Consider the following 15,490-nt stretch of genomic DNA (forward strand, 5'->3'; position numbering starts at 1 on the left):
TGTTTAAGTTCAAGTTGCATCTGAACATTATCTTAACTGACACCTAAGAAACCAGAAGAGGATGAAAAAGAAGACAGAGTTTAGTCTGTAAAAGGTCTTGAGCCTGAAGAGGTACCAGGGTCCAGGGCCCAGATGATGGCAGGTCCTGCCAGTCTGACCAGACCCCACGGACAGGATAGTAGGGCATCCAGGTGCTGAGGAGATGGCCACTCCTGGGCTGCAGAGACAGCATAAACAGTGACCAGGGCAAGACAACACAGTCCACACGGCTGCAGGCGTGAAAGTCAAACTCTGTCTTTATTCTTTTACCATTGTATGTGGGGTAGGTAGCAGCATGGCTGGGGAGGTCCTGGGAAGGGAATCTGGTGGGTGGAAATCTTACCTTTGAGCATCAGTTACATTTAAGCCTGATTTCAGCACATTGCATGTTAGACTTCTCCACGGCAAGTTAAAGAGTAGAAGGCAGATGGGCTCCAACAAAAGGTTCAACACAGTGGCCAAGGTTGTGTTCTTGCATTTCATCATGCATGTGCATTGGAATTCTGTGTTTTTGGAATCTGACTTCAGAAAACATAAGATTTCCAGGTAGCATAGAGCTGTCCCCATCTTAGCATCTCTGCCTCTGGCCGATGTGATGTCATACCTTCCTGACATTTAATATCTGCCCTGGTATGGGCCTAAAACCAAGTGTATTCATGTCTCAGCCACAAAACAGGACCTTCTATAAATAGCCAGATACAGGTGCTCTGTCCACCCTTCCCAACAGATGCCTCTCCACCACCCCCGACTCCGCCAAAATGAAGCAAAAGCACATCCTGAGTTGACCATTCCTCTGAGCCTGGCAGACACGCAGCAAGGGTGTTGGCTGGTGATGGGCTGGAGGCATAGCCCACTTGACTGAGCCACGTACATGTTCAGGCTTGACCTCCACTGGCAAAATCTGCAGGGCCATTTCTAGACATTTCAAGTGATTGACTTCTCTGAGGAAATGATACATTAAAATATACATACACACATATATTTAATTTTTTTTTAAACCACAACTGAAAAAACTTCTTTGCCACTGTGTAGAATTAAATCTGACAAGAAACCCTATGAGTTTTTATTAGTACCATTATTGTTTTCTTTGGCTTCATGTACTATATCGGTAAAATGACAAAAATAAAAAGAAAAAAATTGTAAAAAGGCAAATATTTTGTACAAAAATACAAAGTTTTAAAAGCTCTTTAAGTATATTTCATATTGTTACTAAGAGTTGGCCTATATATCTGTATGTCTGCATATTTTTCCTACATTTGGGATTTTATCAATAGAAATGTAAGGTACTGTTTACACGGTGTATGTTTTCAGTTCTTCCTAAAGCTCAACAACCAATGATAATCTTTTTTCTGATTGGAGCATTCCATACTCTGGAAGATATGATTTGCATAACTGTATGGTTATTGGCTGAGAAGAATCTATGTGATTCAGTCCATTTGCTTACTGACAATCCATATATCACACTAGGGGAACACTTTTGTTCCAAACTTTGTCCTTGAGCAAGGCAGATGGTAGAGAACATGGGCTTTCAATGTTTTCAGTAATTGGTCTTCAGTGCTTTCCCCTTCAATTTAATGAGAAAGTGATGCAATCAGAAAGAAGTATCTTTGCCTTCGAGAACTGTCGACAGTTTGTTCCTTTTATGATATCACGGTCCATTATAATGTAATTGCTAATTCTAAAAGAGAGGAAAAAGAATGGGTGTTAGTTCCTCTTAAAGAACAATGTTAACAGACAATTCAGAAAAAGGAGTGTGTGTTTTTAAAGAAAACATTCCAAATACATCATTCAGTAATTATTTTTTCAAATAAATGCCTCGAAGTTCTTATTCAGATTCAATAAAAGGTAAAATTCACTTCAAAGGAGCCTATTCTGGGGTGTCCTAGTCTCAACTCAAATCCCAAATGTAGTAGTGCTGTTGTGCTCAGTCGTGTCTGACTCTTTGCAGCCCTATGGGCTGTAGCCCACCAGACTCCTCTGTCCAAGGGATTCTCCAGGCAAGAATACTGGAGTGGGTTGCCATTTCCTTCTCCGGGGGATCTTCCTGACCCAGGGATCAAACCAGTGTCTCCTGTGTCTCCTGCATTGCAGGCAGATTCTTTACCCACTGAGCCATCGGGGAAGCCCCTTGATGTAGTTACACTTGTTTTTCCTTTGTTTTCAGATCCCAAAAATCATTACGAACATAACTGTCAAGGTGATTATTGCCTATGCTTTCTTCTGGAAATTTAATGGTTTCAAATCTAACATTTGAGTCATTCATCCATTTTGAGCTTATTTTGTGTAAGGTTAAGAGAGTGGTCTGGTTTCACTCTTGGGCATGTGGCTGTCCAGTTTTCACAGCAGCGTTTATCAAGGAGACTGTCCTTTCCCTATTGTATATTCTTGGCTCCTTTGTCATAGATTAACTGACCATATGTGCATGGGTTTATTTCTGGGCTCTCTATTCTCTTTCACTGATAGAGATATGTGTTATTTTTATGTCACTACCACACTGTTCTGATTACTGTAGCTCTGCAATATATTTTGAAATCAGGGAGTGTGTCCAGCTTTGTTCTTCTTTCTCAAGATTACTTTGGCTATTTAGGGTCTTTTGTGGTTCCATACAAATTTTAGGATTGTTTTCTCTATTTCTGTGGAAAATGACACTGGAGTTCTTATAAAGATTCCACTGAATTTGTAGATTTCTTTGGGTAGAATGGACATTTTAACAATACTCTTCCAATCTGTGAGCACAGAATATGTTTCCATTTATTTGGGCCTTCTTCAATACCTTTCATCAATGTCTTATAGTTTCCAGTGTATAGGTCTTTCACCTCCTTGGTTAAATTTATTCCTAGGTATTTTATCTTTTTGATGCAATTGCAAGTGGTATTGTTTTCCCAATTTCTCTGATAGTTTGTTATATAAAAAGATATATGACATTGGTGCCATATGATAAAGAACACTGACTGACAATATTATAAGGTAATGACCTAGGCCCACCCATTAGTCTAAAATTTACTGAGTACTTCCTCTACATTAGGCACATGTATTAACTTAAGTCCTCACAAAAACCCCATTAAGAGGATTACTATTATTATTTCCCTGAGGTTAATAGCTTGCCAAGATACTAAGTGGCAGAATCAGGACTGGAATCCAGTTGCAGAACCTACTTTCAGAGCCCTTATACTCCTCACCTCTTGCCCTTTAATAAGATACAAGCTCTGCTGTGCTCTCTTAAATCCCTTCCACTGCTTACCTCTCTCCCTGTCTTTCTCACAGATGAAGTGATTCATGTCTTCACATGGGAAATCGTTCCACTGCCCAAAATTAATCAGTCCAGCGCAATCTTCTCCAGGCCCGTGGCCATGACCCCAGTTATCTGGCTGTCCAGCTTTCCAATTTCTTTTAAGAAAACAGAAATCAAGTGTTATTTGCAGAGTCATGCAGACGTTTGGTTGACCCAAGAGCAGCAGAGAAATGTAAAAAACAAAACCAAGGCCTGTCATGCGTCCCAGAATGAAAACGCGCTGTTTAAAAAGCTGCACACACTGATTCTGAATAAGGAGCAGCTGTTTCACAGAGGAGCGTGTGACGCAGCCTCTCCCTGCAGGCTTGTTATCTTGGCCACAGTAGAGGCAGCTCACGGAGCTGCCTCATCACATTGCTGAGGAAGTAAATCTGTCTTCAACACAGCTCAGTGAATGACAGCTTTCTAATGTGTACTGGAATGCTGACTTCTGGGCTTGAGTGTGAATATATACATTCTGAGGATGATACACCCACACACTTATGAGACCCCAGAGGGAATCTTTGTACATTCTGATATCTTGTCTCTAACAAGTCAGAGTCAGGCAGAGAGACACCCTTCCCCCCTTTTTAACTTTAAACCTTTTATTTTGTATTGGGGTATAGCCGATTAATAACGTTGTGGTGGTTTCAAGTGAACAGTGAAGGGACTTGGCCATACATATTCTTGTATCCACAGACTCAGAAAATGAACTTTATGGCCACTGGGGGGAAAGGGAAGTTAGGGACTTTGGGAAGGTCATATACACACTACTATATTTAAAATGGAGAGAACGTTGATATACACTTAGAAGACCCTATGAACACTTGGTTATGGTTTTCTGGCTAAGCTGTAGATAGCTAATTGCTTCAGAAAGAAATAGTAATTTAATCTTACTGAAAATGACTCATACATTTCACTGCCTTTTTTGGGAGAGAGATTCTTCAAAACAAGTTGTCTTTAAGATGAGCTCAACTTGGGGCTTGTTAATTTGTCTGCTGCTGCTCCCAGTAGCCCCTCTTCAGGGTTCGCTGTTCCTGCCTCTCTTTCTAAGCGATCAATTAGATGTGCTTCCAAGAGTCAAAACTTGAAAGGCTACATTTTCTTTAAGAGCCAGGTCCTTGAACAGAAGCCTGTGGTCACCTCCTGAGAGGACAAGTTTGCCTCGTGTGGAGGGTCCGAAAAGAACATCTGCAGCAGGAGGTGCTTCCCGTAAACGATGACTCATTTCCCAAGCAGCAGCATCTGACTCCGTAATCACTCACTCTGGTCCATGCTTCATGTTTCTATCAGAGTGGCAGTGGCTTTGGCCACTAGAGAGAAATCTTCCACTGTACAGACTCTGAAGGCCAAAGAAAGTTCTACAGTAAAGAAACACGTCTCACTACTAAGATTTTCCTATTCTGAAGCCAGGTTCTTACCAGGGTCACCCAGGGATAAAGACCAAATTGCCTCCATCTTTTGACGACAAGACCAGCAAAAATCAGGGCAGTGGGAAAAGGGGAGTCGAAATTTACAGTCAAAGGATGGGAAAATGAGGTAGAATTGACTCCCCTGCACCAACTGTATATTTAGGGATTTTTTTTTTTTTTTTTTTAAGAAAATGAAAAGTGAGGGACTTCTTTGGTGATCCAGTGGCTAAGAATCTGCCTTGCAATGCAGAGGATGTGGGTTCGATCCCTAGTCAGGGATCAAAGATCCCACATGCTGCAGAGCAACTAAGTCTGCGTGCCACAACTACTGAGCCCACACGCCACAGCTAGAGACTCTGCACCACAACCAGCGAGTGTGTGTGTGTACCACACCAAAAGATCCCACAAGACGCAACTAAGACCAGGCACAGCCAAATAAATGACTAAATAAATATCTTTTTTTAATGATCTCAGAGATGAAGAGATATTTTAGAGGAAACCATCAAGCAATGAGAGTATAAATGGGATGATACTTAGGTGGAAACAGTCATTCATTTGCTTATTCATTCCACAGAGTGCCTACTGCACGCAAGGGCTAAAGCTAGCTGATGGCAACACGAGCGCTGTAGAGAACAGACTGCCAGTCCTCGTAGAACTTACATCCTAGGCAAGAAACAAAGCAGTAACAAATCTCAGACTGTGATGCCAAGAAAAGGTGAAGTTGGAAGGAAACTTTGATGTAAGCTTTTTTTGGTGTGTTTCTCTCTTGCCTTGACAGACCTTCCTAGAAATGGCCACGGTGCCCAGGCAGTTTGGTGGTGTTGATGTACACTTGCTTCATTTCTGCAGTTATATGAGGGGGTTCCCTCCCAATGTTGCTTGCCAAATTTGAGACTGTGATTCTGGATGCATTAATGATGGGACATTTGATATTTTTTATCTCACAGTTAATTGGAAAATTGCATAAATAGGAATTCTGATAGACGATCTGCTTAGTATTTTCCCCTTGCATTTCCTTGCCCTTTTCAGTAGGTAAAAGGGGCTTGCAGGGAGTTCTCTGGCAATTCAGTGGTTAAGGCTCTGTTTTCATTGCTATGAGCATGGGTTTGATCCCTGGTTGGGGAACTAAGATCCTACAACTGGCGTGGCATGGCCAAAAAAAAAGAGATGGATAGATGAGACGAAAGAGAACAAATTGATAATGGAAGATCATTTTTATCACCGTTCTCCATTTGTTTTTTCCAGGTCATGGAAATTCTTCAGTGTGGTGTTTGAAGTAATCCTTCAGGACTAAAGGTAGGACGTGGCTGTGAGTGGAGTGACCCAGGTGAGACCAGCAGGGGTGGGAGATGGAGTAGCTTGAAGCCAGGCTGCAGGGGTAGTTTGTCTTGTACATGGTCTCCCAGCATCTCTTTGGAAAAGCTAAAATCACACAGAGTGATTTGTGGTCAATCCCTCCAGTCTGCATGCTTATAACAGCACAGAGCATGTCAGAGAAACAGAATGTATATGTGCTGGAGAAGAATTTCAGCTTAAATAGTGCCTAAACCTCACTCCACAGATAGACTCTGGAAAGAGAAATGGCTGAAGCCTGGGTGCCGAATTCTTGAATCCCATATTTTAACACATAAGTTGCAGAAGTGGTTGGATAGCAACATGCGTTATGTACTGGGACAGTGTATTCTGAGTACACCGGGGCCCATGGAAGCACCTAGACTCACTCTTCCAGGAGCTGGAATCATGAAGCATCTCAGCTGGTGGCTGTGAAGCACCCTCTCCCCACCCCCACCCTCCCTGTTCCGGGTTTATCCTCATGGAGGTAGAGCACAAACTTTCAAGCTTGGCAATCAGCCCCTCCCAACCACACAACTTAGTACTTTCTCATCAACCGCAAGATTGACGGAGGCTTCATGGCTGAGGAAATTCTTCTGGTAAGAGCCTGGCCTCAAAACAAGAAAATCTTAGGAGAGAGAAGCATTTCTTTGCTATTGAATTTTCTCCCACTATAGAGGTTTCTTTCTAGTGGCCAAAGCCAGAGTCGCATGAAGCATGAAGAGTGAGTGATTATGGCATAAGATGAAGCCAAAGTTTCCCTTCCAGTGCTTTTTAATTTTTGGAGACTTGTTTGATGACCCAGCACTTGTCTGACGATCTTGGTGAATGTACCATATGTACCTGAAAAGAATGTGTATTTGTGGTTGTTGGGTGAAAGGTTCCATAAATATCAATGAAGTCAAGTTAGTTGATTGGTTGGTTGGTTTAGTCCCTAAGTCGTGTCCGACTCTTGCAACTCCATAGACTGTAGCCTGACAGGCTCCTTTGGTCCACAGGATTTCTCAGGCAAGAAATGGAGTGGGTTGCCATTTCCTTCACCAGGGGATCTTCCCGACCCAAGGATCAAACCCGGGTCCCCTGATTATAGGTAGTCTCTGGTATTGCAGGCAATTCTGTACCAACTGAGCCACCAGGGAAGTTAGTTGATAGTGTCTGCTACGTTCCTCTTGGTTTTTCTGTCTACTTGGTTCTATTAATTACTGAGAAGAGAGCGCTGAAAGTTCATCTGAAGCCCTTCTCTTCACCATATGCACATTTAGGGTCAAAGTGTCTGTCTTCTTGATTGTGACAGGGTCCTGCAAATCAGACTATTTTTACATGAGTGGAACAGTATCTCTCACTATACTGTGCCCAAACTCTAGAAAAGATTTTCCAGGCTGGCACAGGGGCTGGGTCATGGTGGATACTCCAGGATGATTCACTGAATGTTATCATGAGACTGTGGGCCAGCGGATCACAGTGTCCAGCCAGGGGACTGGTACCAGCTGGTCAAGAATGAAGTTCTCACAGGTCTGTTGTGAAAAGAGAAAAATGAGGACAACTCTGTGTGTATGTATGGGTGATGGCCAACTGTCTTTTTTGATTTTGTTTTTGTTGTTTTGTGCTGAGATTTGTTGATAGGCGATTTTTGTCTTTTTGGCTGCACTCTGTGGCATGTGGGAGCTTAGCTCCCCAACCAGGGATTAAACCCATGCCCCCTGTACTGGAAGTCTTGACCACTGAACCGCTGGGGAAGTCCCAATAGGTGATTTTTAAAACCCATGTCCTTAGTTGGCAAATAAAATCTTGGCAATATGGGTCAGCTCTCCAGTCTTTCTCTTGGAAGTGCACTGGTGGGTGGACCCAAAGCACTGGGAAACGTGTTCCTAGGCACCATCCGGAGACATCACCGATTGCTTCTCTTGCCCCAGTATTCATAGTCAGCGAGTCAGATTGTATGTTTGCTGGAAGTAAACCTTTGTTCAAGTCCACGTGCACCTTAAACTTTCAGCCTCCAATCCATGTCACCGTTGCTTTTTGTCTGAGTACTCCAGCACCATCTTCCTCAACCAGCTCAGTATAAAAATTCAAGTAGGGGCAAGAGACAGAGGAGAGAGCCTTTCATCCCTTTTCTGTTTCCTCCTTAATAGTACCCCCAACAGCCTGAAACAATTTCAGAAGGGGAGAAAAGGGAAGAGCAAAGTAGGGAGACTGATTTCTTCTGTAACCCGGGTGAGGCATGGGGAGGGGCCAGGTCCAAACCACTGTGTATGGCAGGGGAAAGGGAAGCGATGGACTGGGTATGGAGGCCACAGAAGCAAAGAGGAGGAGGGTGCAGGTGAGTCTGAGTCCATGGGGAGGTACCTGTGTTGGGTACCTTGTGTTGGGAGATACCTGGGAAATCCCATGGACAGAGAAGCCTGGCGAGCTACAGTCTCTAGGGTCACAACTTAGCAACTGAACAACATGAAAATGATGATGGCAATGACAACAGGAGTTGTTGTTGTTCAGTCCCAGTTGTGTCCGACTCTTTGTGACCCCATGGTCTGCGGCACGCCAGGCCTCCCTGTCCTTCACTATCTCCCGAAGTTTGCCCAAATTCATGTCCATTGCACTGGTGATGACACCCAGCCATCTCATCCTCTGACGCCCTCTTCTTCTGCCCTCAATCTTTCCCAGTATCAGGGACTTTTCCAGTGAGTCGACTGTTTGCATTAGATGACCAAAATACTGGAGCTTCAGCTTCAGCATCAGTCCTTCCAACGAGAATTCAGGGCTTATTTCCTTTAGGATTGACTGGTTTGATTGCCTTGCTGTCCAAGGGACTTTCAGGAGTTTTCTCCAGCACCACAGTTCCAAGGCATCAATTCTTTGGCGTTCTGCCTTAGACAAGTAATAGGAGTAATAGTACAAATACTAGCAGATAGCATTTCTTGAGCACTTCCCGTGGGCTCACTGTCATTGGTGCTTGATATGTATCATCTCATATAATGTTTACAATACGGATGTCGGTGCTTCTGTAATCTTCACTTCTAGATGAGGGCATGGAGGTTCACATGGTTGGGTAACTAACACAGGGTCACGTAGCTGCTGAGTGCTGGTTGAAGGCCTGGAACCCAGACCTGGTGAACTCCAGGGCAGACACTCCCTTCCCTTGTTGCACTGGCTCTTTTTCTTGTTTGTGGTGTGTTTATTATTATATGGCAAGTTCAATTAGCCTTTGGCTATTGAGGCCTCATAATATGTCTGCCTAATTTATTCTTGCTTTTAAAATCTGATCCCAGGGATTTTTACATGTCTGTGTGTTCCTTTGGGTGGAAAACAAGAAGCAGAGTCTGGGCTCTGGCTGGGGTGCTGTGCAGTTGCTTCTGGGAACAGAGCTCCCCGAAGGTGTCTGGTGATGTGATTCTTTCCTATCCCAGGTACCAAAGCTGGGCTGTCATCCCAATCAGTACTTCCTGCTGGAGCCTGGGAGACAGGAGAAAATTCCACCCTGGGGGAGCTGGCAAGGGTGCTACTCTTCCTGCTCAATCCATTCCACGTGGGCCAACCCAGTTCGTGCTTAGAGGAGGGCTTCAGATTGAATTTCTTAGTGAGTCTAACCCAGACCTTTTTTTTTTTTATGACCGTGAGAAAAGTGGAGGAGACTAAAGTTATTTTTTTTTTTAGCTCCCCGCTGACTCCTTTAAAAAAATGATCCATACTCTTGACTGTCAAAGTGACACATTTATCTTTCCCTTAGTATTCTCTGCCTCCTGTCCCAACTTCCACAGCTCTGATTTATTTATTTTTTAAAATGTATCTATTTCTTTGCATCAGGTTTTAACTGAGGCCTCCCCTCCCCACTTCTACTGCTCCAATTTTATTTATTTAAAAAAGTTATTTATCTGTTTATTTGACTGAATTGGGTTTTAACTGAGGTATGTGGAATCTTTTGTTTCTTTATTTGTACCAGATCTTTTTTTTTATCTTTTAGTTGCAGCACATGTGAACTCTTAGTTGTAAGCATGTGGGATCTAGTTCCCTGACCAGGGATTGAACCCAGGTCCCCTGCATTTGGAGTACAGTGTGCTAGCCACTGGACCACCAGGGAAGTCCCTCCACCGCTCTGATTGTAGATGACAACTCTCACAACTGCTTTGAGTCTCCTGAAGCGTATCCTTGCTGTGATGGATACCCTCCTCGGGTGTCAGCCACGTTTCCGAGGGCCAGGATGTGGTGTGGTTTCCTCCCACCGAGGACGGGTATGCAGGGAGCGGACTGGCTGGCTGCTGAGCCAGGAAAGAGATATCCATTTGTCCTGGGGGCAGTCTGAGGCTCACCTTTGGCACGAATCCCAAATCTTCAAATGTTCCACCTCAATGTTTGGTTGCTACTCTAAAAGAAATGGCCTGGGTGGTTGATTCCCTAGTGGTCCAGTGGTTAAGACTCCACCTTGCAATGCAGGGACTATGAGTTCGATCCCTAGTTGGGGAACTAAGATTCCACAAGGCATGGAACAACTAAGCCCACTAGCTATTGAGCCCACATGATGCAGCTAAGACCTGATGCAGCCAAATAAATAAATACTTAAAAAAATCCTTTAAAAGAAATGGCCTTGCTCTGGTTTCCATCTATATCCTCTAATCATGCTTTTCACATAGAGGATTTAAAAGCATAAAGAAACCTGTCTACCCACACACACAGGCACGCACACGTGCACACACACACACAGAATCTCTACTTGGCCCCTCCATCCCTCAAGTCCATCTTCCCGTCCTTGACCATGACTGCTCCAGCCCTGATGCCTGTGACATTGACCTGAAATACCCTCAACTTCTCCTCTCCGGGTTCCAAGGATGCTGCGGCTACTCCAGCTCAGGACACAGTCCTGAAGTGGAGATGCCCACACGCCTGCTTGAGCCTCTGTAGGACATGTCTTCTCTGGTGGGTTTTTATAAATTCTGCCCTACTTGGTACAGTGTGTGTTGCACAGTTTCACATTTCCGCATCCACTAGAGGCAAAGCAAGAGGAGGATGAAGAGGTGAAACTGAAATGCGCGCAATTTCATCCTCTTCAGACCCTGGGGTAGGGTTAGGGCAGGAGTGGACACTGGGGTCCAGGTGAGGCTCATGGAAATTTCTGTACCCCTGGGAGCTTTGAGAAGGTTCTAAGAATTGCTTCTGTTCTCTGTTGCTGCCTTTATAGAACTAGATCACACTGGACTTACGGGGACTCTTCAAACCTGCAGGAGATGGTCGTCCCACAAGGGCCTTCGTTCGTGGTACACTTGATCTTTCTATGTGCAGGAGAGTCATCAACGCGTAGTTCATCTCCACACTCTGGCCAGAAGCCCAGTGAGGGCTGGGACACCAACAGTGTCATCCTGAAGGAAGCATCTTGCCCATTTGGAAACATATCTGGGGAGCTCGACCGAGCTGGGGAAGCTGGCCTTCCTTGGCTTTTGCAGCAGCACTTAAAGAGCACGCTTTGCCGTCTCTCTCCCTACCACCCTGGGTGGTTTTATGAGTCTGTATTTTTGTTTGTTTTTTTGTTTTTCTTGGTAGAAATGAAGAAAAATTCACTCCATGAGAAGAGGAAGAAAAACCCGACTTTTACCCCATATTGATTTCCCTCCATGGAAATAAACACGCAGCTGGTACCCAGAGGCTGAGTGTGAGGACTGTGTTGGACACAAGGTCGTTCAGGAAGAAACACAGACCAGCGAGAGCCTGACCAGCAACCTGGACATTTCTGAGACTCACTTGTACTCCAGAAGTGTCCCATCCAGCCACCTCCATTCATTCTCCTGCTCCAAGTCCGTGAGGCCAATCCAGTAGTTCTGTTTCGCCACCATCTGGTTTTTGATCCATTGCTGGAAAATAAAATCATAGATGGTGCGTTACTATTTCTTGAACAGATGTTTGGGGGACTTTGGATATTTAGAAATGAGGGCCACTTTCGAAGAGGATGCTTGTCATAACTTGTGCACTATTTTGCTCTCCTCTTTTCATTGCGCTTGTTTTGCCCTGGGGTTTTTTGGGGGGATGGGGGGCGTGGGGAGGGCTTTGACATGTTTTCCTCTTATAAGTTTAAAAGCGATACTCCTAAACTATCCCGATCACTCATGAATCCCACCAGGCCCCACCCGCTCCCACAACCCCTCCCTCCGATGTTCTAATAGCAGGAACAGCCACGGCACTGTCAGGCTCTTCCTCCTGGCCGGGTCCCACGTCCGGTGTGTCACACATAACATGTCTTTGAGCCATTACAACCACCAACCTAATAAAGGGGACAAGTGATTGAGCTGGGGTCAGGCCCAGGCGCCTGACCCGTCTTATGGATGCTCATTTCCAGTCAGTTACTGCAGAAGCATCCGTTTTCAGGGTCCTGCCTGCCGGAGACATGCAGGGGAAAGAAAGGAGGCCCCTGTGACAGTGCGGCATTAAAGAGAAAGCACTGGCGTTGTTGCTAGATGGACCTCAGTTTCAGTCTCAGCTCTGCATTTACTTGTCTCATGTATTAATCATTCAAATTTTGTGGGGCCTCAGTTTTCCTGTCCGTAAGATTATATTACCCACAGGCTCCTGGGGTGTGGTGAGGTTTATAGGAGAAAATGCCTGGCACACATTAGGGACCAAATGAGTGGTTATGATGTGTGGGCTCTGCCCCAGGACCATATGTGCCCTTCCTGACCCTGTTGAAGCCACATGTCTGGACCCTGGCATTCGGCCCCACCCCTCCAGTGCTCAGGGCTCTCTGCCTCTCCATAGGAGACTTGTACCAACCTGCAGGCTTCCCGCTCTTTCCGGGAAGAGCCACACAGCTCCAGGCTTGATAAAGCAAGAGCTTCCAGCTGCGAGCACAAGGACCCAATCCCCAGGCCATGAACACTTTCTGTCCCTGGATAAAGCCCAAATCTCAATCATGTGGCCCTCGGTGTTTCTGTGACTATGAATTTATGGTATCTTTGAATCCTCAGTAAGCATGCACTTTTCAGATGTCAGCAATCCTTAAATTACCGTTTTCTCCAACCCGAAGAATGCCACACACGTACCTGCTCCTCTCCCGTGTTTATGAAAACGAGATGTGAAGACATTCTTTCGCAGAAAAGTTTTGCATCCTCAAAAAAGTCTCTCTCAGTTGAAAAATAGTAGCATTTGTCTGTGAAGTTCTTCCAGTAAGGCAGGCAGCCTAGGAATGCAAAGTTTAAAAATGCCGATGAAAACATACACATGCTGAAAACACTATGCCTTTAGGAGGCATGGCCACAGCCCGGCTTCCCCAGCGCCCGTATGCTGAGTCTGTGACTGATGTTCCCGAACGTTCTAGGGGCCAAGACCAGTCTGAGGAAGTAGGTGGCCTGCAGGACACGTGGTGGTTACAACCACTTAAGCGGGCCTTTGTGTCTGGATTAGTCTTTACAACGACAGAAGTAACAGACACAGAAATAACAGGCAGCACAGGCTCAGGTGGGCCCCATCAGCCCGGGATCACACAGAACCTGTAAACAAGAGGCTGGGAGAGCTGGGCTCACAGAAAGACGCAACTAAGGGGGACTGCAGGGAACCAAGCAGAATCGGCTGTGGGTCCAAGGGGAGAAAGACAGGCCTGGTTGCAAACCCAAAGCTTTCATTATCAAAGGATGAGAAGTTGCCATAATACCTTCTCAAAAAGAAACGCGAGCTGGCTTCAGGAACAGAAAGTTCCATCTGCATGTTAACCAAGGGTTGACCATCCCCAGGTGAAAGGCAGAGAATGAAGACAGGGACGGCTCTGGGGTGGCCAGCCTCAGATTTTCCTGAATTCAACGTCTGGGACCAGTTTGTCGCTGAGGACCCGACTTGGCTAATGATAAACAAGTACTAGAGGAGCTGATGCTGTTTAGGGATAAACACACGTGACTGAAGGATGCTGCCTAGCGGGGCCAGGCGAGCAGCAGGGGCTGAAGCCCACTCTGTGTGATGCCTTCACTGCTAATAAGATTGGGTGTGTGAGGTGAACAAGGGGTACACCCCCATCCCGGGTGTGAGGGGCTCAGACTCACCGTTGTCCTCAGGTGCTGTGGTCGGCTCAGTCTTAAGGGCCAGGGGCACTGCCGCCCCTGAGGGGCCCGGGGGACCAGGGGGACCCTTGATACCTGGCATGCCCGGCATCCCAGGGAGGCCTGGCAGCCCCCGTGGCCCGGGCACCCCAGGCTCCCCCACGGTGCCCTGCAGTCCCTGGAAGCCGGGGGGGCCCTGAGGGCCTGGGAGTCCATCCTTGCCCGGCGGGCCGGGGGGGCCTGGGTCCCCGCTGGGGCCCTGGGGGCCGGGCTTCCCAGGAGACCCTCGGGAGCCTTTGGAGCCTTGCAGGCCTTTGGAGCCTTTGCTGCCGCGCTCTCCAGGGGGGCCGACCGGCCCGATTGGGCCCCTCTCACCGGCTGGGCCAGGCGGGCCCGGCTCCCCCTTCTCTCCTTTCTGCCCCTTGTTGCCGGTGGGGCCTGGGGGTCCCTGCTGTCCTCGGTCACCTTTTGGACCCCTGGGGCCAGGAGGACCTGAAACATAAAAAGAAGACAAAAGGCATAAGCATGAAATCCGGGACACCTCTGGTCATCTGGAACGGTTTTTTCACAGCAGGAAGGCTGTGTGGGTTAGAATCGGGGTGTATGTGGGTGTGTGGGTGTGTGTGTGTGCGCTCAGTCATGTTTGAGTCTTTGCAACCCCAAGGACTGTAGCCCACCAGGCTCCTCTGTCCATGGGATTCTCCAGGCAAGAATACTGGAGTGGGTTGCATTTCCTTGAGATGACCTCTCTCTTATTTCCTCCTCATTCCATCGATTTGATGAATATTTATTAACTACCTGTTGTATGACAAGCACCATGTAAGGTGTGGGGTAAGGGGTTGAACTGGACTAAAAAGATGCCATGGAGTGTTGAGAGACTCTGTCCTGTAATTCCCCCAGGGCACCAGCCGGGCCTCTCCTCTCTGCTCCTCCCCTGTGCTGCTCCTGTCCCTCCAATGGTGCTGCCCAAACACGGAGGTCCTCAGGGCCGGGCCTCACTATGGACCAGGTCACCGGGACAGGAGATCTATGTTGGGGGTGCTCTCAGGGCCAGCTGAGGAGGACCAGTTTCATTTTTCCCAGTGATGCAAACAGTGCATCAAATGCGTCTAATAATGCAAGTAGGGTTTGGGCTTCCCTGGTGGCTCAGACTGTAAAAATCCACCTGTAATGCAGGAGACATGGGTTTGATCCCTGGGTTGGGAAGATCCCCTGGAGGAGGGCATGGCAACTCACTCCAGTATTCTTGCCTGGAGAATCCCCATAGACAGAGGAGCCTGGTGGGCTACAGTTCATGGAGTTGCAAAGAGTCAGACACAACTTAGCGACTAAGCACAGCACACAGGCAAGGTAGACTAGAGAAAGAAATAGGTGCAGCATCTCACTGGCAAGGGAGGAAAAAAAAATCATTTTCCTCCAAAGGAGGAAAA

At 46.5% G+C, this 15,490-nt stretch overlaps 1 protein-coding gene and 1 long non-coding RNA gene across 12 annotated transcripts in view; one reads left to right on the top strand and one right to left on the bottom strand.

Moving 5' to 3' along the window:
• Positions 1-11,924, top strand: part of LOC147346061 (uncharacterized) — a 37,399-nt gene extending 25,475 nt beyond the window's left edge. For 3 of the 10 annotated variants that reach the window (XR_015153882.1, XR_015153877.1, XR_015153883.1), the window contains exons 2-4: positions 5,297-5,461; positions 5,968-6,018; positions 11,225-11,924. This is a non-coding gene — a long non-coding RNA (uncharacterized LOC147346061). Of the gene's footprint in view, positions 1-5,296; positions 5,462-5,967; positions 6,050-9,458; positions 9,629-10,012; positions 10,192-10,814; positions 10,963-11,224 lie in introns of all 10 variants that reach the window. The other 7 variants (XR_015153886.1, XR_015153878.1, XR_015153887.1 and 4 more) reach the window with 5 other exon arrangements.
• COLEC12 (collectin subfamily member 12) overlaps positions 279-15,490 on the bottom strand; it is a 185,262-nt gene continuing 170,050 nt past the window's right edge. For both annotated transcript variants that reach the window (XM_086373033.1, XM_086373034.1), the window contains 5 exons: positions 14,064-14,552; positions 13,074-13,210; positions 11,782-11,891; positions 3,281-3,426; positions 279-1,717 (listed from right to left, as the gene is read on the bottom strand). In XM_086373033.1, the coding sequence (XP_086229159.1) occupies positions 1,698-1,717; positions 3,281-3,426; positions 11,782-11,891; positions 13,074-13,210; positions 14,064-14,552 (902 nt within the window). In that variant the 3' untranslated portion in view covers positions 279-1,697. The remainder of the gene's footprint in view (positions 1,718-3,280; positions 3,427-11,781; positions 11,892-13,073; positions 13,211-14,063; positions 14,553-15,490) is intronic.

Source organism: Bos grunniens, chromosome 24 (genome assembly GCF_055505025.1).
Source record: "Bos grunniens cultivar Pamir isolate PY7600 chromosome 24, Bosgru_T2T1.0, whole genome shotgun sequence".
In the NCBI taxonomy this organism is placed as follows: Eukaryota; Metazoa; Chordata; class Mammalia; order Artiodactyla; family Bovidae; genus Bos; species Bos grunniens.